Consider the following 26,281-nt stretch of genomic DNA (forward strand, 5'->3'; position numbering starts at 1 on the left):
AAATTAAAAAACCTTATGATATTTCCTGAGACTTGCAGAATAGCTTTCACATGATACTTGAGGTATTAAAATACAGATTTATCTGAAGGCAAGTTTAATAAAATGATGTCCTGCTTTTACCTACCCTAATCAACATAGGATAAAATGTAAACTAGCTTAAATTATTTTCCTTTTCTATAAAACTGACATATGTTCTATGTGGAATCTAATGAACAACATAAACTAACAAACAAAAATAGCTACAGAGACATAGAAGCATTGAACAGACTATCCAACCCCAGAAGGAAGGCAGGGGAGGGTGGGCAGGTGGGAAGAGATCAACTAATGAACTTGTATGCATATATGCATAACCCATGGACACAGACAATAGGTGGTGAAGGCTTGGAGAGAGGGTGGGGATGGGTGGGAGAGGTCAATGAGGGAAAAAGGGGACATATGTAATACTTTCAACAATAAAAACAAAAACAAAAAAAACTCCTGACACATGTGCAATACAGAAAACTTATGTAATAGAGAAAACTCAATAAAATCACCATATTCCTACCCTTTAGAAATATTTCCTTCTGGTTTAAACAGGATTTCAATGAGGGGAACCTTACCAATCTTTGATTAATACCTATAACTGTAAAATTTGTTTTTTTAAAAAAATATTTTGCCGAAACCGGTTTGGCTCAGTGGATAGAGCGTCGGCCTGCGGACTGAAAGGTCCCAGGTTCAATTCCGGTCAAGGGCATGTACCTGGGTTGCGGGCATATCCCCAGTGGGAGATGTGCAGGAGGCAGCTGATCGATGTTTCTCTCTCATCGATGTTTCTGACTCTCTGTCTCTCTCCCTTCCTCTCTGTAAAAAATCAATAAAATATGTTTAAAAAAAATATTTTTATCGACTTCAGAGAGAAGAAGGGAGAGGGGGAGAGAGATAGAAACATCAGTGTTGAGAGAGAATCATAGATTGGCTGCCTCCTGTATGTCCCCTGCTGGGATCAAGCCGGAAACCTGGGCATGTGCCCTGACCAGGAATTGAACCATGACCTCCTGGTTCATGGGTCAACATTCAACCACTGAGCCATACTGGCTGGGCCAAAATACTTATTTTATTCATCTTCTTTATCATGCAGCTCATCAACCTACTAGTATATTGTATTATCAATACATGTTAATAAAATAACTATCTACATTAACATGCTTGAGTGCTGATATGATTCTATGGACATTTTGATAGTATCCTGATAATAATACCTTCGCTTTTGTATTGTAAGTTCCCTTCCTTGGGTTAGCTGGGTGCATGAATTACCTTGTGACCCTGTGAATTTTATGTTCAATGTATGCTCTATTTGCCTTTGTTTTAGAAAATGTCAGTGGATTGGTCTGCGTTTGGCAGTAATTATAAAGTAACATTTTTTTCCCGTCACAGCTGGGAGTACATGCTCAAGCCATCAGATGACATGCTCCAGTGGTGAATGTATTCCAAAAGAATACATGTGTGACCACGTCAGAGACTGCTCAGATGGAACTGACGAGAAAGACTGCCGTGAGTCCCTTTCAGTCTTTGCACTGTATTTAGTTTCACATTTGTCCCTTTGGCATTTTAAGCAACTTGTTAGATTTGTTGATGGACAGAAATGCCTACAATATGCCTCTTGTTATTGAAATCTCTTGGCAGATTCTTTTGTGGATTAGAGGTGATGTTCTGATAGAAGTCTATTTTTATGAAAACCTTCTGAGTGTGTCCTGCCTTAGTACATAAATTTTCTGTATTTTTTAAATTAAGAAACTTTCAACATTAACATATAATCCTGAAAAGTCATTGAGTACATTGAGTATGAAGGCCAGTTTGGTTAATTATAACTTTTATTACATTACTATGGTAAATTTGTAAGTCAAATGTCTCATTAATCATTAGTTTTGTGCTCTTATGGACTTTTTTTTCTTCCAGATTGCTTTTGGACAAGTGTTATATTTGGCTTTCCCTAGAATGATAGCATACTATATCAGTTTGTAACTGATCACAACAAGATCAGGCATATAAATCGAAGAATTCTGCGTATAATGTTTAAATATTATAATAACCAAAATAAGAGAGTGCAATCATGGTGCATAAGGCACTACTTACAAACAAGTAAAGAGTAATCTGCCTCTCTTGAGGTTTATATAGAACTAGAGGCCAGGTGCATGAAATTTGTGCACTCAGGGGGTCCCTCAGTCCGACCTGCACCCTCTCGCAGTCCGGGAGCCCTCAGGGGATGTACGACTGCCGTCTTAGGCCCGCTCCCTGCAGTAGGACATCCTTAGCACTGCTGCGGAGGTGGGTAAGACTCCCACCACCACTGCTGCGCTTGCCAGCCGTGAACTTGGTTCAGGGCTTCTGGCTGAGTGGCGCTTCCCCTGTGGGAGTGCACTGACCACCAGGGGGAAGTTCCTGCATTGAGCGTCCGCCCCCTGGTGATCAGTGCGTGTCATAGAGACTGGTAGTTCCACCGTTTCTTCTATTTGCATATTAGCCTTTTATTATATAGGATTGTTAGAATACAGGAATATAGGAATTTTTCTACTGTGTCAGTCCTATGTTTCATCAAACTCAGTCTGAAAAGCTCTTAGAAGTCTATCGTTTATGAATTTATCCAAAACTTTTTTTTCTTTTTATACATTTTCTCTTGACACTTTTTATACATTTCTCTTCTTGGTATATTGGAATTTAGAAGTTTACTATGTGCTTCCATTTTTCTCTCTCATACTATGGTACTTCCTTTCTTTTGCTCTTAAATTTATGTTTCAAACTTCAAAGAGTTATTATAAAGTCAATATTCAGATCATCAGTAGACAAATTTTATGTACATTAGAAACCTTGACCATAAACTTCTTAGTTATCATGGCTCCATCTAAAGATATAAATTTTAGTCTATTTTCATGGGACTTCTCTATTGTTTGAGAATTTTGATAGAAGAAATACTTATATATATGAAAAGGAGAGGCCTGGACCCAAACAGGCCCAGATTCATGCTGCAGAACACATCATATCACACTGCATTTTATAAAACAATACCTTCCTCCAGTGTTTTGTTCCTTGTATGTTATTTTTCTTTGAGAAGAGTCTATGCTATTTGTCTTTGTATCTCCATTTCTTAGCTGAGTTCCTGGCACAGTTCTCTTCGGGTATATTTTTTAATTAAGTGTTCTCTTTTGAAAGAGATTATGTTGCCCCTAGTTTGGGTCTCCCTTCACGTTAGAAATTTTGCAGGGAATTTAGACCTTGCAATGGTAATTTTAGAGATGATAGGGTGTTTCTGGATGTCATGAAAGAGCAAGTCCGCGAGTCAAGGACTTTTTGTTAAGCCAACAATAGGTCCTTTATTGAGGCAAGTGAAGAAAGTATTTTGGTTAATAATAACGGTAAATCATATAAAGTTATGTGCCATTTAATGATGGGGATATGTCCTGAGAAATGTGTTGTTAGGTGATTTCGTTGTGTAAACATAATAGAATGTACTGATACAAACCCGCAGTGGTTCTCAACCTTCCTAATGCCGCGACCCTTCAATACAGTTCCTCATGTTGTGGTGACCCCCAACCATAAAATTATTTTTGTTGCTACTTCATAACTGTAATATTGCTACTGTTACGAATCATAATGTAAACATCTGATATGCAGGATGTATTTTCATTGTTACAAATTGAACATAATTAAAGCATAGTGATTAATCACAAAAACAATATGTAATTATATATGTGTTTTCCGATGGTCTTAGGCGACCCCTGTGAAAGGTTCGTTTGACCCCCAAAGGGGTCGCGACCCCCAGGTTGAGAACCGCTGCCATAGGGTATAGCCTACTATGCATTTAGACTGCGTGATAGAGCCTATTGCTTAGGCTACAATCCTGTACAGCACGTTGCCGTACAAACAACACAAGATTAATTCAAGCACAAAAGAAAATCACGCAATCAAGAGACACAAGGTGTGTGAGGCAGCTGTTTGCGTAACATAACATACTGTTTTACTTACAGCAAAAAACTTTTTAAAGTACCAAGAGTACACTCTGAGATAATGATAGCAGAGTACTAGTATAGTGCAGAAACTACATAAGCCACTAACATAGTAATTTATCATCATTATCAAGAATTATGTACTGTCCATAATTGCATATACTGTACCTTTCTGTTGCTGGCAGTGCAGTAGGTTTGTTTACACCAGCATTACCACAAACACATGAGTAATGCATTGCACTGTAACTTTAGGATGGCTACAGTGTCACGAGGCGATAGACATTTTTCAGCTCCATCAAAATCTCATGAGACCTGTCTTGTATGTGGTCTGTCATTGACCAAAACGTCATTATATGGCACATGACTATATTATATTTTATAAACTTCATAACATTACATAAATTCCAGTTATTATTAGGTTTCTCAATGAAGACAACACAGCAGGTATTATTATACTTTATTATGAATAAAGAAACTAAAACTGCGAAGTGTAGCGTGTCCTGTTCAAGGTAGTATGATGTGTGGCAGAGCTAGTGCTCAACCCGTCTTCCGGTTCCAAGTCTGGTGATTTTTCTTAATGAAGGACCTTTTTCACAGAAGGAGAAGGTTTTACCTTGTGCAAGTTTAAGAGAGAACCAGAGGCCTGTGCCACCAGCCGACAGTCCGTGTCTTTATTCCTTATTTACAAGTGGATAAAAATGAGTGCTTTATTGCAAGTGCAATGGGAATGAAGGAAATGCTACTTCAGGGAAAAGAAAAGGCCGTCGAAACAGATTGTTTGGATTTATTCCATGTGAATAATCTGCATCCAAGTCTAAAGTCACCATACAACTGCCTGACGACCTTGCCAATGGAACTTTCGGCAAAAAACTGGCAGGGTACAGTGTGCAGGCAGCTGTTAGAGAAAGGAATGAAGGAAAGGAAGTGAGTTTTATAAAATATCTGCATAGGAGTTTTTAATCAAGTTTTTGTATTTTTTTTTTTTTAAAGCACAAGTAACTGGTGAAAGGGGGATTTGTTAAGGAAAGAGAACCCGATTTATAGCTCATTGTTTCTGGAATTATACAAGTTATGAACCCTTCAGGGTTCGTGGCCCTAAAATGAACCTCACACATGTAAGGGGTTTTACAATGAGGTACTATTTTCTATTCCTCTCTACTTTGTTTATTTATTATGTGTTAGTGATGGAGGAGTGTGAAAAAAATTTAACCAATCAGAGGAAATTAAGAAAAGCATCTTCATACTTCCTGGTTAGTGCTTTGATCTCCTGGCCACAGCCAGATTCGAACAGGAAGGAAACGAATGGCCTAGATTGGATAGACGTCTTTAGAAAGTGCCAGTATAGGGGTCAGGATTGACTCATTTTGTTTTCCCTCTTGGAGCTCTTGTGTGAAGTGGGAAAGGGAATTGCTGCTCACCAAACACCCATTACTGTCTTATGCAATTTTTACATCAGAACTACAAGCCGTATGTGATGGCCATCTCCATTTTAGAGATTGTGAAGATTGTCAAGAAGCAAAGGTAGAGGAGGCGGGACTTTAATGTTAGTCTAAATCCCATGCCGGGGCTCTCAGAATATTTTTCTTTAGTAATGAAAGTTTACAAACTATTTTTGTCTGAAGGTTACTTAACTCTTTTATTATTTTAAAAGTGATTGTTTAAAGCTTATGAAAGATTTTTAACATTATCAAAAGCATGATGAATTATATAATGAACCTCTTTGTACTCATCGTTATTATGTTAATTATCAACTCATGGCTAATTTTGTCTTACCTGTAGCTCGTTCTTCTTTTCCCCTTTATTTTATTTTTTTAAAAATATTTTTATTGATTTTAGAGAGGAAAGGAGAGGGAGAGAGAGAGAGAGAGAGAGAGAGAGAGAAACATCAATGATGATAGAGAACCATTGATTGGCTGTCTCCTGCACGCCCCCTACTGGGGATTGAGCCTGCAACCGAGGTACATGCCCTTCACCGGAATTGAACCCGGGACCCTTCAGTCTGCAGGCCGATGCTCTATCCACTGAGCCAAACCAGCTAGGGCAATTTTCCCCTTTATTTTGAAGCAGTATTTATCTCCAAAATAAAAGGAGTAAAACGCAGCCACAATATCATGATCTCACCTAAAAGTTAACAGCTGTTCCTTAAAATAATCGATAACCAGTTAATGCTTTAAATTTCTCAATGATTTTGTTATTATAGTGCAATTGTTTAAATCTGAATCCAAATAAAATCTATCTGTTAGAGTTAGTTGCTATGTTAAAATTTGTAAGCTTCCCTCCCGTTTTTGTTTTTTACTCCTTGCAATTTATTTGTTAATGAAACCAAGTCAGTTGTCCTGGAGTTTCCCACAGTCTGGGTTTTGTTCATTGTATCCCTTGATGTCATTTAACATGCTCTTCTGTCCTCTGTATTTTTTGGAAGTTGGTAGCTAGATCTGGAGCAAGGGTTCTTGACCTTGGCACTAATGACATGTGGGGCCAGATTTCTTTATTGTGGGGAGCTGTCTAGTGCATTATTGAAAGTCTAACAGTATCTCTGGCTTCTACACTAGAAGCCAGCATTAACCCCCAAACCAAAATGTCTCCAGACAACGCCAAATATTCTCTAACGCAAAATGTCCTGCCTTTCCTTGCTCTAGGTCAGAACAGCGCTAGTGTAGAGGCTTGCACAGATGAGCAAGGATTTCTTTTCATGTGTGGGTGTGCAACATACTTTATATATAAGGCATACATTTCCAATAGTAGTGACGTTAGCAGCCATTGCTGATCTTCGTTGAGATCCATTAGTCATGGAGGTACTTGTTATTTTTCATTTATTCATTAATTTTCAAAAATATATTTTTACTGATTTCAGAGAGGAAGGGAGAGGGAGAGAGAGAGATAGAAACATTAATGATGAGAGAGAATTGTTGATCAGCTGCCTCCTGCACGGCCCCTACTGGGGATTGAGCCTGCACCCTGGCATGTGCCCTTGACTGAAATCAAACCCCGGACCTTTTAGTTTGCAAGCCGATGCCTATCCAGTGAGCCAAACCAGTTAGGGCTGTTGATTGATTTTAAGAGAGAGAGAGAGAAAGAAAAGGAGAAGGAGAAAGGGAAAGAAAGAAAGAGGAGAGAGAGAGAGAGAGAGAGAGAGAGAGAGAGAGAGAGAGAGAGAGAGAGATCAATTTGTTGCTCCACTTATTTATGCATTCATTGTTATTTCTTGTACGGGCCCTGATCAGGGATTGAACCTGCATCCTTGATATATCGGGACGATGCTCTAACCAACTGAACTACCTGGCCAGGGCCTATTTAACTATTTTAGGTGCCACTTCAATTATATAGCAGCTATTTATTAGTAGTTTGAAATTAGAATGTTCCTACATGGTCAAGGATTAAATGAGGCTTGGCTAGAAATCATTTTGTGAGATATAACACTTTTTTCTGTTTCTGCAGTCATGATGTATAGGAATCAATACTTGAGGACAAAATTAGAATCGGCTTATGAATATAATTTATATTTTTCTATTTCTCAGAAATAGGTTTTCTATAGGAATGGGTCTTAATGCATTACTAGTAAGCACCTAGAAACCACTTAAATATAGTGATGGATATTAGAAAAGCTCCAAAGAAGGACTAATTCTTTACCCCAATTATTTGAAAGGATCAGGAAGCTTGCTTCTGTAGTTGATAGTCATGCCTGTCAGGTCAAACCCCTAGGTTATAGTCCCCACTCTTTCAAGCTTATAAGATCAAATCATAGAGTTCCAAGACAGAGCACCTTGTGTCCATTCCAGGCATTCCTTTTACAGAACAAAGAATGGTGTGTAAGAGTCCGCCTGGGGAGGCAGGGAGAGGGGAGGTAAGAGAATGGGTGAGATGGTGAGGAAGGCGAGGATATTAAGCTCCCAATAAAAAGATTATCCTTGAAATAAATGTGGTTGTAGTATAAATGTTTCTTGTTGTGTTTGGTCTTTTTGTCTGCTATATTTTTGGTTATTTGTTTGAGAACTATTTCTGAATATATATAATCTGTGAAACAGGCTAAAGCTCATTTTCCCCTAAGTTATTTTACTCTTCAGTCTGGCCATCTGTAAAATGGTACCTGCTATTAAACAAATTCTCAATTAAAAAAAATATTTTTTAAGGAACAGAGAGATTCAAACTGCAGTCCATTTACTTCTAATGGGATTAGCGTCAAGGAAAACCATTCAAGCAGAGTCTAAGATAAACATCAGAACAATGCAGCAATTATGGGTCATTCAATTAATATATTTCAGTGACTTCAGGTTGCTTAAAAATAGTACAATTTCCCCCTTTTAAGTAAATAGATTATTTTGCTTTTATCAAGTACCATACTAGAATGATTTTGGTGTAAAACTATTGCTAATTATCATTGGTTTGTAGCACTTCTCTTTTGTTACTTAGGAATGCCAAAGAAAGGGTAAAATCCCTGCTACAATGAAGGCTTTCTTGCTGCTAATCAGCAGTATTTGGTCTGCCTGCAACTGGGGCTGCTTTGTCCCTGAAGTTTTATTTCTATTGACTTTCTGTTCTTTAGAATTTAAACATTTTCCTTTATATATCTAACTGCTGAAACTCTACCCAGGGGAACAGTTGGGAGGGGAATAGAGAGGATGGTTAAAGTCACTCCGTGGACTGTGACGGCTTGTGAAAAACATATTTGTTCTTCAAACTCAGTTCCACATGTAAGCAAGCTGCCCAGCGAGTCCTGCTCTTACTATCCCCTCTCTACTCGAGGTGAGAAAGCAGAAGCAGAGACTGACCCCATCTTACATATCACATCACAGATGTATCTTTTTAACATTCTTACAGTTGAGATAGGATTCAGCGCTCTGACACCTTGAAGAAAGAGAAGAAGTTCGACTGAGTCTCCATCATTCAAGCACATTATAAATGTCTCCCACCTAAGATCTCTCTCAGCTATTGCCCAGTTTCTCCGCTCCCTTCTCTAATAAGGTTACATAGGGCTGTCTTCAATCAGTCTCCATTTCCTCTCCTCCTTTCCTTCTTGAATTCACTGAAAACAGTCCTTCATCTCCACTGGTCTCCTGAAAACATTCTTGTCAATGCCACCATTGACCTTCATTTTGCTAAATCTCATGGTTCTTGTTCAAATATCACCTTATCAGAGAGCTACTCCTCACTGTCACTCTTTATCATTCTACCCTGCTATTTTTCCATAAATGTAAGTTCCAAGTAAAATATAAGTTCCCTGAGAGTAGGGACTTTATTCATCCTTTTATCTCTAGCACCTAGTATTCCTGTAGGTATGCAATAGTTATTCATTGAATGAAATATATTTTTTAAAAAAGCTGTGGGACTTTCTACTTCACCTGTCAGGCACATTTCTAGTTTAGGTGTAAGATCAGGTCAGTGTGGATAGAGACCAGAACTCATTTGGGACTTAACACCCAGTAGTTCAAGGAGAGCAGAGCAAGGAAAACTAGATAACCCAATGTTTCCATTTTTGACTTCAGTTTCCTGGAAGCTGCTCAGACTAAACTTGGTGTCAGTCCAATCTATTATCCCTCTGGATGAGTGTATTTGCTTTCTTTTTCCAAGACATTGAATGGCGGTTTCCTTTTTATAAATCTTATTATGTATATGCTTTTTATTGAAAACAACTTCAAATTATTGTGAGGAAGAAGCAGGAAATGCCTCTCTGTTGTTCTCTTATATGTTGCTGCATTCCATAGGTACCAGTCTGTGATGATAGTCACATCAGGGGCTTGAAATTGGGGCTGGGATGGAGGTGGGCGGATAGGAGAGGAGGGTGAGTCTCCTGAGGTTTTGTGGTCTGTTTTATTTTTTTAATTGACTTTCTTTTTTGTCTTGGTACTTCCTAGCCCAGGGTTTCCTGGAATTCCTAAATTATACCCGATTGAAGTCTTTAGAATATGCCATAACTTGTTGAAATCTAGAATTGGCCTCACTTCTCCAGACTTCCCAAGGTGGAATGGGAAACTGAATGGAAGAAAGAAAAACTTTCCCCCTTGGGTTACTTCTCTTTCTTTTCATATTATTTTTTGAAGATTTTCTATTTACTTTCATTCAATTTCATTCGTCTGTAATTTTTTGCTTCTTTCTATTACTTTGAAGCTTATTAGCAGTAGTTCTATCTATTGTAGGAACATGCATTGTGGAGCCAGATTGCAGCCAGACTGAGTTCTGGTTCTCCAAGTTACCACTTGTATGACCTTTTCCAAATTACATAACCTCTCTGTGCCTCAGAGAGGCACATGTATGAAATCTATGAAATATAAATCTATGAAATGGGCGTAATAATAGTATCAACCTCATAGGGTTGTTATGGACTGAGATGAGTTCATACATATTGAGTAGTTCTATGGCACATAATGTTCAGTATATGCTATTGATTATTATTATTGTTAGTGCTTATTTAACTTTGTGGGTAGTACTTGCAACTAAGTACTGGTGGCCAAACTAGTAAACTTTTTTTGGCAAATCATTACTTTAGATTAGCCTGCCTAGTAACTTACAAATGATGATTCGAGAACCTTGAAAAGTCCTAGGTGTCTGGGCAGAGGTTGTATCAGTAACTTTTTGTTTTCCTTTAAATCTTGGAGTAAGTTTCATAATCTACTTTTAAGGTGCCTTCTCTTTCTTTATAATCAGTTTATCTTCTTTTCTATGTTCTTTTTGGCCATTTTGTCAAGTCCTGACAATAGAATGTATTTACAGCCTTCCTGTCAAGATAATAAAGAGTCGTGCCTAATATTTGCATCTTACTTTGCTGTGAATGATTTCCATTCTGGGAGTTCTGGGAGATCCTCAAACCACATCTTCCTCCTTGATTGTATAAACAGAACTATATAGCATGGAACTTTCTTGCTTCAAACCAAATCCTTAGCAGAGAAAAAATTTTAAAAATCTTAAAGTACAGATGTCATATGTATATTTAGGAGCAACTTCCAATTTGGGGGGAACATACCTGCACATGTGTCATTTTGAATTTGGAGGAAGTAAGGAAGGGAGAGAGCAAAGGTGGTGTGAGCAAGGGTGGTGTGAGCAAGGGTGTGCCAGGGTGTCCTTGCATTTTTGTGTCAGGTAAACTTAAGAGGTCTGGGGCTTAGTTAATACTTACCTGTCAATTTTTTCATTAAGACAAAACATATGATGAAATTCCCTGGTGTTCTTGTATACCAACTCCTCTCTTATTGTACTTGTCATTAAAATCGTGCAGGACATTTAAGCTACATGATGGCTTTGCTCCATAGAAGAAACTTTATAAGGCTAGACTCAGACAAGCAAATAAACCCAAAAATAAGATTTTAGATATCCTCCAACCCCAAAGTTATGTGACTTGTTGTTTCCTGGGGTAGATTGAAACTCATTAACATCTTTAGCAATAAAAATCTTTAAGGAAGAATCAGTTCATTTCTTACTTTGCTCAGTGTGAACAATTTGGACTTGTTCCCTCTGTGCAGGTCTCCAAAGGGGGAAGTACCTTGGAAAAGAGCTTTCCAAATATTTTCAGTGTTGAATGGAGTCAGGTAGCTCTGTGCAGTCTTTCCTATATGCCTTCAGTTAACTATGCACAGAAGAGACCAGAAGGTGGGCAGGGGTTGAGGCAGGTCCTAAGCTGACTGAGGGAGATTCGTTATCAGCAAGGATGGAGACAAGAAAGCTGTTTGTTCCTCATTCCGAGTGTCAAACTACTGACCTCTGACCATCACCATACTCTCCCTGATGACATCAAGCTGGCCTGTTGTTTGTTGGGGGGAGGATGAGCCATGTCAGCAAACTTTTAGTCATGTCAGTGGATACTGTTTTAGTTCTTCCTTTTTCAGTTTTATGGCAGTGATTCCTGAAAAGCAGGATGGGGAGAACAAGAGATCTGCCTAGCATATTTATCCCAGATCCTTCATATCTACAATAATCGCTTTAAGAGCTAGTTACAATCCAAGCCCAAATAAATTTCCCTCCTGACAGATACCTTATCTATTGCAAAGAGCTGAATTTTCTGAGATTCCTCTCCTGCTTGCTGCTGCCCTTAAAAGGGTAGATAACATACTAACTCTACAAGCTATCCAGCACACAGGAGGAAGGGAATTGCTTGCCTGACTCAACTGGCCTCTTGCATCTCTTGAAGGGAGAATTAATAAACAAAGTTGGGTGACCCTTTGAAGGCACACTTGCAGTGCATACCATGGCAATGATAAAAAGACAGCAATAACCCAAAGCACTAGCTGATTCTTGGACTATTAAGAAATAAAATTCAGAAAAATTTAAAATGTTAATCAGTTATTTTAAAATACCTTCCACTTTAATACATGGTTGACTACATGTAACTTTGGCAATTTAGATATTTAAAGACACTTAATAGACTAGTTTTTGAACTTCTGGAGATGAGAATATTTGGGCTTATTCCTTCACTGTACACAAAATGGAAAAAGATTACTTCAGACTTTATCCTTTTTAAAAGTATGACTTGTTTACACTAGACAAGTTTAATATAGTTTCAGCAGAGAATTTTGTGCACTGCCCCTGCTTGAAGGAGACTTTGGGACTATCCAAAGAATTATCTGAAGAATCTGTCTATGAAACCCCAAATAGGCTTCTTAATGCAAAATTGAGCCTCAAAGTGGGACTGTGCTCTGTTCTTTGAGATCCTAACTAAGACACACCTTTTCCGTAGTTAAAAAGAATCTTGAATACAACCAAAATCATTATGCAAACAATCTTTAATGGGAAAAAAAGTCAAACCAAATGAAAAAAAAAAGTCAAACCAAGAAAGGTATATTTGTGAGAAGGAGGTTATAAAAAGTCATAAAAGGCAGAATTTCAAAATATTTTTAATAGATTTTTAAGTAAAAAGTTCACTGTGATAACTCTATAGCAATAGCGAGCATTTCTTGAGCATATTAAGGACCCAATCTCTGTGTTGGGGATTCTATAGTGAGTAAGACAGGATCCTTGTTCTCAAAGGGTTTTCTTATGTTGTTGGGGAAACAGATAAACAGCTGACAGCATGAAGTCAGGGATCATAAAAAAAAAATACTTGTTCCAAGTTTGGGGATGACAGCATGTTATTCCTGCAAGGGACATCCTGATTATTCCCCTGCACGCTAGAAAACCAGGGTTAAGCATCTGGTTAATAGCAGTGAGGTGACCACATGTACATAACGTGGTAATGATTTTTCATGCTTGTAGAGCACGTTACTCTTTTTAAAGTACTTTACTAGACATTGTCTTTTGATGCTCTTTATCATGTGAAGTAAATTATCCAAATGCATGGATAAGGAAGTGGTGATGCAGAGAGGATAGGCAGCTTTGAGTAAGAGTAAATAGCTACTGGGTGGTACTCCAGGCCCCAGGTCTCCTGACTTCTAGGCCTGCTTTCTTTCTACGATCCTCCAGTGAAAGAAACAACCCTTCACTTCCCAAAGCTTTTGGGTGACACATAAGTTTCCTGAGATGCTATTTGTATTATGTAAAAGAAGGTTCCATTTTGAAATAAGTAAGATTCATTCTCATTCTTCATCTCTGAGATCACAAGCAGTTCAGTTCTTCAGGGGAGACTTCCCTGGGCTCCCAGACCCCCTACTATGCACCCTCACAGTGCTCTCTACTTCCTACATTAGCATATAACCCAGTTTGTAATTTGCTATTTGTGTCATTATTTGATCAATGTCTCTTTCTCCTATCCAACCACAATCTCCATGAGGCCAACTGTAATCTCCATGTTTCTTATTTACCAATATATGCTCAGCCTTTAATGTTAGCATATAGTAGTCACTCAAGCAGTGTTTGTTATAGGAATGTCTTAATTTAAGGTTTTTGAACTATTTCTATTCCTTTAGGATACCCAACATGTGAGCAGCTTACTTGTGCCAATGGAGCCTGCTATAACACTAGTCAGAGATGTGATAAGAAAGTTGACTGCAGAGACTTCTCTGATGAAAACAACTGCAGTAAGTAATGTACACAAGATGTTCTGAAGTTGGTTTCTATTGGCAAATTATGGATATCTCTTCTCAAGTTCGTGTTCAATGAATTCATATTGGAAGCTTGAAGTCAGCCATGGTGGGAGTATTTACATCATGGAAACTAGCAAACAATATAATTCAGGGTCTTTTTGTCCCTGGAGAGCTAGTTTTTAGAATTTTAAAAAATATATATATTTTATTGATTTTTTTTTTTTTTTTTACAGAGAGGAAGGGAGAGGGATAGAGAGCCATAAACACTGATGAGAGAGAAACATCAATTCAGCTGCCTCCTGCACACTCCCTACTGGGGATGTGCCCGCAACCAAGGTACATGCCCTTGACCGGAATCGAACCTGGGACTCTTAAGTCTGCAGGCCGATGCTCTGTCCACTGAGCCAAACCGGTTAGGGCAGTTTTTAGACATTTACGAGCATACTATTGAAAAATAAGAATTTCTTTTTAAACATGAGTCAGAATCTTCCTATGAGATTAAATGGCTACAGTGGAATTGAAATTCTCTCTTTTCTTTCCCTTCTTAACCTTGTGTCCCAGCTGAAGGATGTTCCCACAACCAGTTTCAGTGTGGCAGTGGGGAGTGCCTCTCTCATGACTACGTCTGTGACCACATCCCAGATTGTAAAGACGGCAGCGATGAACATTCTTGCAGTACGGTGATTTCCTTAAGCTGGTCCTGGTGTTAGGAGTGGCTCCCCCCCCCCCCCCCCCCCGCCCCAACATCCTATCAATGTATCACTCTTTTCAAACAAAAAGGTCCCTATGTCTGATGGCAGATGGAGCCAGAAGTTCATTTAGGGCCCATGGCATGAGCCTCAGCAGTGTTACTGGACCTGGGCTCCTTTATCTCCCAAGGATCTGTGTAGAGGTGAAGGGTTGCTGATGGACAGTTTGCATTCTTTCCTTAGGCTACAAGGGTACAGGGTGAACTGTATCACTGGACTCTCAGGTTACCCAGACTTCAGGAATGGGTCTGATAGCATGGATAGTCCAGTGAGAGAAAGGAGAAGGTCCCTAATAGCATTTGAAGTTCTTACCCCGTTGAAATTGGAGGGTCGGAAGAGTTTTATTGTGATGCAGGGGGCTTTCATTGTTCCCACTTTCCCACTCTGATCCTACTTTTCCTTCCATGCTGTCGCTTGCAATGCGAGCCGTCTCTCTCTTATTGTTGCCACCTATGGACCTCACTTTATTGGAATATATAGCTTGAAGTCTCTGAGAGTGTTTTACTAATTCCAATAAATTGCCAGCTTTTTGTGGTCATTTACTTACTAAGATCTATGATTTTTCTCCACACCCATTTTGACAAATTGGCACCCATGCCGTAGGGGTAATCCAGTATTTTCAATATCACCTTAATTTTCTATGAGCCATGTCTGATTTCCTTTCTGGTGCCTTGGCTTATTTTAGAGACCTTATTAAAGAAGAACATGACATCATGGAGTAGGTGACTAAAGATCATTTGGTCCTAAATAGCAATTCCAGTGCTTGTGGTAAAGTAGGAGAATGTTAGATGTTGGCATGTCTATGGCATCTTTATTGGTTTGCATTCTCTGTTCTGTGTTAACCTACAGCTACTAGTACTGTCTTATTTTTAATCTTGAGAAACATAGACCAGCACCTGAGTTCGCCTCCCGGACCCAGAGCTGCTCTTTGCTCCTTTTCCTTATTTTCCCCCTTCTCTTCCTTCTTTTCTTCATTTTTGTCAAGATACTTAGTTAAACTGATAAAGACATTTCAGTTTCTAGGAGCTCCATTTAGGCAGCGGGGTGAGCACGGTGAATGTTTCCGAGTGCTCTGGGTCTTGGAGTACAGCTGTGGTTTGTTTCCAGATTATGGGACCTGCAGAGGCAACCAGTTCACGTGCCCCAATGGCCACTGCATTAATCAAGACTGGGTCTGTGATGGAGACGACGACTGCGCAGATAATGGAGATGAAGATGGATGTGGTAAGAGATTCTGATTGAAAAGTGTTTTCTTAAAGTGTTTCCAGAACTTGTTTTTCCGATTTTCCTTGTTGAAAGTTATCTGTGTGTCAAGCACGTCTCAGAATTGTCTGGGATTTAAGGGACTTAATGGGTGGGGAAGCAAGAGACTCCACTAAAAAGACCCAGAACTCAGATACAGCATATATTATAATTTCCTCCCTTCTACTATTAAGGCAATATAGCCGGGTAACCTCTCCCCCTTGATAGCTTACTCTTTCCCTATAAGACTGCTTATTTTAACTAGATTTATATGGCAAAGAAGTAGGATGGAGAAGGAGGGAAAACGGGGAAATGTGAGTTGCCTTTGACCTAACCTTTAAAAATGACTTTGAATCTTGGTAAAACTTCAGTTCAGTTTTGTTTTGTTTTTAAATTCTGATTTTCAATCAGAGTGAGTGACATCCAGTGGTGGAAGGGAGGCCACAGAGGCACCATGAGAGATGGAGCCAGGGGTTGGTATTTGCAGGAGGGGCTGCTCTCCAGGGAAGCGTTCAAAGGTTCTATGAGAAGGAAACTGTCAATAATAGTCACTCTCCCCACTCTGCAATACCTCTAATAGTTCAGAAGTTACTAACACCCACACCATAAAGCAAGTTACTTATACTGTGCCAGCCCCAGGTATAGCAGCAGTGATTTCACATTTCGGTGTCCCAACGAGTAGTCTTCCTACATTTGAGTTATAGTTTTTCTTACACTGTTGACGTTTCACTCAGGAAATAACCAAAATAACAAAATAAAAACTCAGAAATCCTGGTGTTACCTTAATAGCTTCTCTTCTGTAATTTGTGATTTAAGTAACTGAATCTTCCTTTAGGGGTTATTCATCTAGTTTGTTGATAATCCAGATCCATACTTGCAACTTACTTTTATAACCTGGCTGGGGGCTGCCTCCCCCAGAAAGAGTGAAACTTAAATAATTCCATTTTGCCACTCTTTAGAAGCTCAAAAAAAGTTCACCAGTAGAATTAGAAACTATATAGGCCATTTGAGACTTCTACCTGATCTATATCCTCTCTTAACCATGGATTAAAATAAAAATAACCGGCTTCATTTCTCATGTGGTTGTAACTTTCTTTTTTCCCTCTTCACAGAAAGCAGTCCTCATCATTTTCATAAATGTTACCCAGGTGAATGGGCTTGTCCAAAGTCTGGAAAATGCATCCCAATTACAAAAGTCTGTGATGGAATTTTAGATTGTCCATCAGGGGAAGATGAAGGCAATGCCACTGCACTACGACCTTGTGGTGAGTATGGAAATTTATCTGGGATCTTTCAGATAAATATGCTTCTGTATTTTTAATGACAGAATCCCAAATATAGAGAATATCAGTTGGTGTTTGCATAACAAGCTGTCCCAAGACTTACCGGCTTAAACCCACAAACATTTATTATTTCTCACAGTTCTGTGGGGTGCCTGGGGAGTTCTTCTGACCTAGACCAGCTCACTCCCTTGTCAGGATGTTGCGATAAAAGCTCTGGCTAGTCCAGGCTTGTTTACGTGGTGGTAGAAAGGGCAAACCCTAGTGCACAAGCTCTTTTTAAGCCTCTGCATATGTCATGTCTTATTGGCCAAAGCAAGTCACTTGGCCAAGTACAGTGTCAGTGGTTTGAAGAGATAGGCTCCACCTCTTGATAGGAAGTGCTTCAAATATCTGTAGCTTTTTTTTCTTCTTCTATCCAGGCACAATGATTTTAATGCCAATTTTAATGACTCTAAAGAAGATTTTATTCCCTCGCTTTAATTATGAAAAAGTCTTGTCTGATTATTTTCAAGAAAGAAGTTTCTGGTTCCTGGGTTATATACTTGAGTTATTATTGTTCTTTTTCTGTTGCTGTAGAACATTGGTTCTCAACCTGTGGGTTGCGACACCTTTGGCGGTTGAATGACCCTTTCACAGGGGTCGCCTAAGACCATCCTGCATATCAGATATTTACATTATGATTCATAACAGTAGCAACATTAGTCATGAAGTAGCAGCAAAAATAATTTTATGGTTGGGTCACAACATGAGGAATTGTATTGAAAGGGCCAGAAGGTTGAGAACCACTGCTGTAGAATATTCACCCCACCATCAACCCGTGAACTCTGGACAGCTGACTGTCCCGTAAGAGAATAACAATTTATGACTTTGATTTCATCAATGGTGCATTCTAAAGTATTCAGTACTTGCCTAGAAGCAACTATGTACCTGTAACCCTAAGGCCTCTTTTTTTTTATCCTCCTTGGAAAAAACATCTAATGTTTAAATATACAGAGACTTACATGGCATTCTTCCCCCCCGTCACCCCATTTCATTTAGAGGCCCTTTTTGGAAATCTTAATAAGAGATATATAGTCATAGTGCGAAACAAAAATAGTACAAAATAAAATAGAAAATATAAAATTCAACAGAAAGAAAATAGTCACCTGAAATCCTACTACTTGAAGCTAGCTAGCCACAGTTAATGTTTTTGGTGTTATTTTCAATTCTGTCACTTGGGAATTCTTGACCCTTTGTATTATGTAGACAAAGATAGACTTATGACCTGATTTTTCCATAAATAGCTTTTATGATGACCTAAAATAGTTATAACTTTAAAAATAACTTCTTAAAAAAGATGAATTGAACTTTCATACCACAAATTGCATTTAGGCTTGAATGGTGACAGATTTCCTTTGCTTTGACTACATGGTTATTTAGCTTTTATGTTTGAAAGAAGCAGTACTTACTTCATAGGTAAATGAGTCTTGTTCAGAAATGACCATTCATTTATTTTTTCTTTAAATTTAATTTAAGTTTTTTCCATCACCATGAGGTGACCATTCAGTTAACAAAGTATTTTTCTCTGTTTAGATGTGAGTTTGTGTCCTTTCTTGAGCTGTGAGTATCAATGCCACATGGCACCATTTGGAGGGGCGTGTTATTGTCCTCCAGGTTATGTCGTGGACCAAAATAACACCCGGAAATGTGTTGGTAAGTGGCAGGTGGGAACACGTGGTCTTTATTCACAGTGCTTGCCACACTGAATGAGGTCTATGATCTTTGACAAAAAAGAGTTTGTGCTTGTGGATAGGAGTATGGTCTGTATAACAAAGAGCAACAGTCCTCACAGAACACCTGAACAATATGGAGTTTTATTTAATTCTGAGTTTTTGTGAGGTGCACAAGGCAAAACAGTGGTTCTGTGGTGAGTGAGTTGACTGGCCACATGGATACCTGCCTACTACCTGATGATGGAAATAGTCTTTTGTATTTTCTTTTTAAAAATTTTGACGCAGGGTTGGTACGGTCATATTGGTTATTAAATACTGGAATACTTCCTTGCGGTTGGCATATAGCTGTTCCCTTCAACTCCATGAAGTGCCCTACCCTGCTCCGCTGGCTTCTTCTCTAGTATGCTCAAACCTCTCCCGGGTCCAGCAACTAAAGAGTGGCACACAGCAGAAGGTCAAGAGGTCACTGCTGCACTGACCACACTGGCCCATGCTCTGCTGGTTGTTAATCCCATTGATTTTTACCTATACTTGAAGCTAACATTCAAGAAGAACAAACTCGCCTGGCCAGTGTGGCTCAGTGGTTGAGCATTGATCTGTGAACCAGGAGGTTACAGTTCAATTCCAGACAGGACATATGCCCATGTTGCAGCTCGATCCCCAGTGGGGTGTGTGTGTGTGCACAGGAGGCGGCCAATCAATGATTCTCTCTCATCATTGATGTTTCTATCGCTCTCTCCTTCTCCTTTCCTCTCTGAAATAAACAAAAATATATTAAAAAAAGAGAGAAAGAAAAAAGTCTATCATGTTGCTTCCAGCTGATGGCTCATATTGAACTAGGCACCGGTGATTAGGATGGGTTCTTATGATGGGAAAAGTAGACATGGCCAAGTCATTGATTTTCAGGTTTTCAAGATTTAAACATGACTTTTTAATGCTCTGATTTCTTTTATTTCTTTCTATTTTTTGAAATGTGAATACATGTAGTAGCAGAAAGTGACCATAGAGGTTTAATGAAAAAACTTTGTTTTTGCTGGTGTTGGGAAAAGGCATCTGGAAAGCAACTGAAATGATTCATTAAAATTAGTTTTCCCAGGATATTTGTGTTCATTTGGTATTCCTTAGAAATTTGAGATTCTCCAAGGCTTTCTGGAAAAAAGCAAACATGGCATACATAAGAAATACTTTTATAAAAGTGTCTCTTCTGAAGTAATTTCTAAAATATTCATTTAATTTGGTCCAAAAGACTAAAGTTGGATAAACCCAATGAAGTTATTCAGTCTTTAGTCTAAGCTCATGGTATCCAACTTAATTGTTCTTGCATAATTATGGTTAATCTTAATAACTACTCATAGCCAGAAAAACTTTTAAAATCAGAAATAAACTCTGGTTTAACAAGTTAAACTGGGAATTCTTGAGAAAGTCCATTCCTCAGTGTTATTGAGAACTGTATTAATGGGGCTGATTTACCTGTTATGCCAAAAAACATGGGACTTTTTTTTGGTCTGGTAAAGCAATCCAATTGACGTTGTCCTTGTGGTGTTCAAAGTGGGGAATATTAGGTTTCTAATATCACGGACCATATCCCAAAGTTTGCCCATGATCTGATTGCTCCTCTTAACTACATTCAACAAGACATCTTAAGATCAAGTGCTTTATCTAGGTCAGTGTGAGAGATCCTGAGGACTTAGAGATTACTGAGAATTATTTAAGAAACCCCCAAATTTCTAATAATTTCAAAACACTTTATAAATAAACCATTATGACCCTCAGCTGGCATTAAATGAGATTGCAGAACCTTTTTGTGTTTTATCATTATCATTACACTGGGGATGCACTTAAGAAATTTAAAAATATCTTTGACACAAATGTCCTCCTTTGTTGGGTGGCTAACTGACTTTGGAACCCCTGCCTGTGCTCCCTGGCATTGCTGTGAGGCAGCTCATCTGTAAGTGCAGGCTGCTCCTTTGTCTTTGGCAAATGTCAGCTTCCCACCCCCCTTGACTGCCACCCAGCTGCCAATCCGATTTCCAGTCTTTCAGTTGTCCAGGCATTGCCTCTTAGTAGAAAAGGAATTCCGATAGAAATACCAGAAGCCGCATTCTCAGTATTACATCAGCTTTTCTCTGTTTTTCCTTTCTCAATCCCCAGAGAGGAGTTGGGGCTAGATTGCCTTGCAGTTGGAACTTGATAGGCCTTATATCTTTTCAGTAAAAATGACTTACTCTTTCAGAATCCATAGTTCAGTCTTGTGATCCCTACACCTTGTTCTCAGGCTTCTTTTTTTTCTTCTCATGCTGGAGTCCAGATAGCACAATTTCCAACATCTTTCCCCAAGATCTAAGTCCGTGATAAGCTTTGGGTTATATTTCCAAGTGTCTACGGCTTCTTATATGCCAGAAATCTAGGCCACACTTCAAAAAAAATTTTTTTTTTGCAGCCATTAAGAAGTGAAAAACCATCAGAGCATGGTTTTTCTATTGAACTTATTAGTGAATGTAATACAGAAAATTGCAATATGATACACAAGATAATTTCAGAATTTATAGGAAGCCTTCAGTTCATAGCACACTGGAAGCAGTGTGGTCTGATTCTGGGGCACTGGTTTTAAGTTCCATGATGAACATCTTTCATTTCCTTCAGTATGTGCCTGGGACTTTAGCACAGATAACCTCATTTGGCGATCAGCTCAGAAGTCTACATTTGAGGGCCTTTGTAAATGTGAGTCCCTGCCACCTGCAGAGACCTTTTCTGTGACCTTCCCTGTCCTTCCAGAATTTATCTGTTGCCCTTGAGTTTTGAAGCTGAGTTAACATTTATTTCAAAGAAGATTATATGTTGCTCTTTTTGTAAAGAGAACTCATTTGTTTCAACATATGACATTATGAAACCAGTTACAGTTACTTCAGCTGAGCTTTTAGAAGATTTGCTTTGGTTTGCTCTTTTTTTTTTTTTAAATGATTTTTAAATTTATTTTACATTTATTATTTTATTTTTAAATTTTTATTGTTGAGATTATTACAGATGTCCCTCTTTCCCCCCACTTTGTCCCCCTCTCCCAATTCCCGCCCTGCCCTAGGCCATCACCACCTTATTGTCTATGTCCATAGGTAATGCATATATGCATATAAGATCTTTGTTTAATCTCTTCCCACTCCCTGACCGCCCCCCCCCTTCCCTCTGAGAATTATCAGTCTGTTCCATTTCCATGCCTCTGATTCTATTTTATTCACCAGCTTATTCTGTTCATTAGATTCTTATTTGTTTATTTTAAGTTTTAGATTCAATTGTTGATAGGTATGTATTTGTTGCCATTTTGTTGTTTATATTTTTGATCGTCTTTTTCTTCTTCTTCCTCTTCTTAAAGAATACACTTCCACATTTCATATAATTCTTTAGCTTTTTCTTGTCTGTGACGCTCTTTATCTGAACTTCAATTCTAAATGATAGCTTTGCTGGGTAGAGTAGTCTTGATTGTAGGTCCTTGCTATTCATCACTTTGAATATTTTTTGCCACTTCCTTCTGGCCTGAATAGTTTTTGTTGAGAAATCAGCTGACAATTGTATGGATATTCTCTTGTAGGTAACTGTTTTTTTTTTTTTCTTGCTGCTTTTAAGATTCTCTCTTTGTCTTTTGCTTAATTATGATGTGTCTCAGTGTGGTCCTCTTTGGATTCCTCTTGTTTGGGACTCTGTGCTTTCTGGACTTGTAACTCTATTTCTTTCACTAGGTAGGGGAAGTTTTCTGTCATTATTTCTTCAAATAGGTTTTTAATATCTTGCTCTCTCTCTTTTTCTGTCACCCCTATAATCCGGATGTTGGTATGCTTGAAGTTACCCCAGAGGCTCCTTACACCATCTTCAGATTATTTTATTCTTTTTCTTTTTGCTCTTCTGGTTGGGTGTTTTTTGCTTCCTCATATTTCAAATTGTTGATTTGATTCTCAGAATCCTCTACTGTTGAATACCTGTATATTATTCTTTATTTCAGTCAGCATGTGCTTAATTTCTTTTGCATTTTTTTGGAGGTCTCTAGTAGATTCTTGACTAACTTTATAACCATGGTTTTGAACTCTATATCTAGTAGTTTGCTTTCTTCCATTTCTTTCATTTGTGACATGTTTCTTTGTCTTCGCATTTTGACTGCTTCCCTGTGTTTGTTTCTGTGTATTAGGTAGAACTGCTATGTCTCCTTGAGTTGGTAGAGTGGCCTTGTGTAGTAGGTGTCCTGTAGGGCCCAGTGGCTCAGCCTCCCCAGTCACCTGAGCTGGGAGCTCTAGGTGCACCTCTTTATGGGCTGTGAGCACAGTCTCGTTGTAGTTGAGACGTGATTGCTATTGGTGTTTCTGGGAGGAATTGACCTCCAGGCCAATGGACTGTGAGGATTAGCTGTAACTACAGTGGGAGAGCTGCTATGTAGGAGACATCCCTCTGGAGCTGGACTTGCTTCAGTGAGGCTTTGGTGCTCACTGAGTCTGCCCCTTGAGTGTGTTGCTTATGGTTGTATAGAGTTGTAATCTGGTATGGTCTGACACTGACCACTGGGTACACTGGCTCTTGGGTCTCCAGGGAGGTGCAAAATCAGCCACTGCCTGGGGCCACCCAGCAGGAGCTACAGAGAGATCTTCAGATTCCTCCTCTTTGTATCGGATTTGGAAGTGCCCAGATGAGGCCCAGCTATGAAGCAAGACAGGCCGGTGCTGGTGCCAGGTCTTGGGCCTTTTATTGATAGGTTTGGGGTTCCCTCACCCAGCTGCAGCTTGTTTGACAAATTTTAGCCTGAGCAAGAACAGGCCATTCATATGCAAAAGCCACTGCACACAGCTTGGGTGGGATTTTAAATGGATGAGGTGGGGTCTTAGGGAATCATCAGGGTGGAGTAAACAGAAATGGCTGTCAGTCAGCCCTGCGACCTGGTAGGTCCCAGCATAGGAACAATGATTCCTGTGAGCACCTCTGTCTGGAAGAAAGCTGCCACCGAGTTCCTGACCCAATAATCCAGTTCCTCCTTTTACTACACTTGATCTTAGCCAAAAGGCCGAGAAGCGATAGTTCCTCCTTTTATGTGTCTCCTAGAGCCTCACCCTGGTGCTGGAGCTCAGAGGAAGCAGGACCTTATAAGTTCAGTTTGTAGTGCCGGCCTTTTAAGGGAAACAGCTGGGTCTCCAGCAGCCTCTGTGTCACTGAGCCCCAATCCTCACTGGTTTTTACAGCCCGTAGTTCTTACTGCCCATAGGCACTTCTTTTCCCAGGTCTGGGATCCTGGGCTGGGGTCTGGTGTGGGGCTGGGAGCCCTTGCTTCTCCAGGCGGCCACCACAGAGATGACCTCCCTCCTGATTTAAAAAGCGGCACATGTGGGTGCCGGACCAGCCCGTTCCATGCCTCCCCACCTCCTATCAGTCTCAGTGTGCTTTCTTCTTCACTTCTCTAGATGTAGGACTTCCATTCATCCAGCTTTCCAGTGGTTCTGGATGGTGGTTGTTCTATATTTTAGTTGTAATTTTGATGTAGTTGTGGGAGGCGGTGAGTACAGGCATTTACCTGTGCCACCATCTTCAAATCTTTCTGGGTTGCTCTTTCAAGCATTTTAATTCGACAAATACTCTCTGTATGGCTGTCATCCTCTGTGTGTCTGACTCATTACAGAGTCATCAGGTGTTGAAAACCTATGCAACATTTCTCATCTTAGACGTGGCTCCCCAGTGAATGCCTCAGTCATGATCAAAAATAAAATTGAATAATCCTGACACGGAATCTCGTGTCTTTCCACCATTCATCTGCTGCTGGAAGTCTTGACCTGGCGGTATGCTGAGGCAGTTACAGGATTATTGTTTCTGATTGACAGGACATGCTATTTGTTGACAGAATGACATTGTGGTGCAGAGTTAGGGCAGAAAGGTCATTCAGCATGGAGGGATTTCACACAGCCAAAAGGATCAGAGCGTGTCCAAGGGGGCCTAAGCTAAAAAGGGATTTTTGAATTATTTTCAAACCAGTATTTGTTAGTTGGAAGGGACAAAGAGTAAAAAGGAAAGAAAAGTAACAGGGTGGGAGGTGGGTATTGTAAAGCAATGTTAGTGTTTTATATAGTTTCCAATGCCTTTCCTATGCTCATGAAAATACTTAAGTCTAGCCCTTGCTGGTTTGGCTCAGTGGATAGAATGTTGGCCTGCAGACCGAAGGGTCCCGGGTTTGATTCTGGCCAAGGACATGTACTGTGGTTGCATCCTCCTGTCTGGTAAGGGCACATGTAGGAGGCAACCAATCGGTGCGTTTCACCCACATCGATGTTTCTCTCTGTCTTTCCCTCTCTCTTCAACTCTCTCTAAAAATCAATGGAAAAATATCCTCAGGTGAGGATTAAAAAAACAACAACTTAAGTCTACTTTCTTGCCTTTAAGTCTAATTGACTATGGATATTAATTAGCCTTTATTTTTCTCCAAGTGGAGAATATAGTTTTGTTCAGTCACTAAAAGTGACAGGGATTTATACACACATTCTAACTTTTAAAGTATGTATAGCCCACATGATAGGAGGGGTATTTGCACCCACAGAATCCTAGTTATGTCTTTTCTACTTTTGGTTTGCTTTCCCTGCTCCAAGGTGACTTCAGACCCTTAAGCATAGTCTCATCTGTCTTGCATTCCAAATGAGGTCATGACACTCTGGAAGTTTGAGGGCGAATGTCCTGTACTTTCATTCCTTACTGAGGCGAAGCCTCAGATGCCATTTTCTCAGGGCTGAGGGGAGGGCACAGAAGAGACAGATGAATGAAGGCTTTTTTATGTAGTCATATGTCCTTTTATCTTGTCATGTTCAAATTGGATCAATTTTTTTTAAATAGTTACAATCCTTGGAAAGAAAAATATTCTGGCCCATGTTGTTATGTTTGAGAAAACTAGGACCATTAGCTTATTCCCATGATGTTCTTGAGCTTTCTTGTTAAGGAGTCACGAGATGGTGGGTTCATCCAGCAGGTGTGGTAGAATCCAATTAAAAACTCTGACATTTGCTGTAAATATAATCAGATCCAGAAATCTAGACAATTCTAGACTTGAGATTATGGTAGTTTTAGGAATTCTAATTTACATGGCATGGGAACCCTGTGGAAATAGGCTGTGGAGGTCATCCTTCCAGGGAAGAGGGTGGGGTGAAGGAAGGTGAAGAGTGGATGTCAAATGAAATATTTGGCAGCAGTCTACCAAAGATAGGATAATTTCAGTACCCCTTAAGATTTATAGTTTATATTTAAGAAAGACTCTTTATAGTATGTGTTGTTATCTCCTCTATATTGTATTGTTTATAGGTCAATTATATTGAATCACTTTTTTAAAAGGGTTTATCTTCTTTTTTAAAAAATCCTCAC

At 39.3% G+C, this 26,281-nt stretch overlaps 1 protein-coding gene and 1 pseudogene across 1 annotated transcript in view; one reads left to right on the forward strand and one right to left on the reverse strand.

Annotated features, from left to right (window-relative positions):
• Positions 1–26,281, forward strand: part of LRP2 (LDL receptor related protein 2) — a 199,828-nt gene that overhangs the window by 44,290 nt on the left and 129,257 nt on the right. Inside the window, exons 4-9 of the mRNA XM_036320297.1 lie at positions 1,414–1,530; positions 13,811–13,921; positions 14,489–14,602; positions 15,784–15,900; positions 17,031–17,183; positions 18,774–18,893. Coding sequence (XP_036176190.1) covers positions 1,414–1,530; positions 13,811–13,921; positions 14,489–14,602; positions 15,784–15,900; positions 17,031–17,183; positions 18,774–18,893 — 732 coding nt within the window. The remainder of the gene's footprint in view (positions 1–1,413; positions 1,531–13,810; positions 13,922–14,488; positions 14,603–15,783; positions 15,901–17,030; positions 17,184–18,773; positions 18,894–26,281) is intronic.
• On the reverse strand, positions 23,825–23,963 carry LOC118662377 (annotated as a pseudogene).

The sequence above is a fragment of the Myotis myotis genome, unplaced genomic scaffold (assembly GCF_014108235.1).
Source record: "Myotis myotis isolate mMyoMyo1 unplaced genomic scaffold, mMyoMyo1.p scaffold_m19_p_8, whole genome shotgun sequence".
Lineage (NCBI taxonomy): Eukaryota > Metazoa > Chordata > Mammalia > Chiroptera > Vespertilionidae > Myotis > Myotis myotis.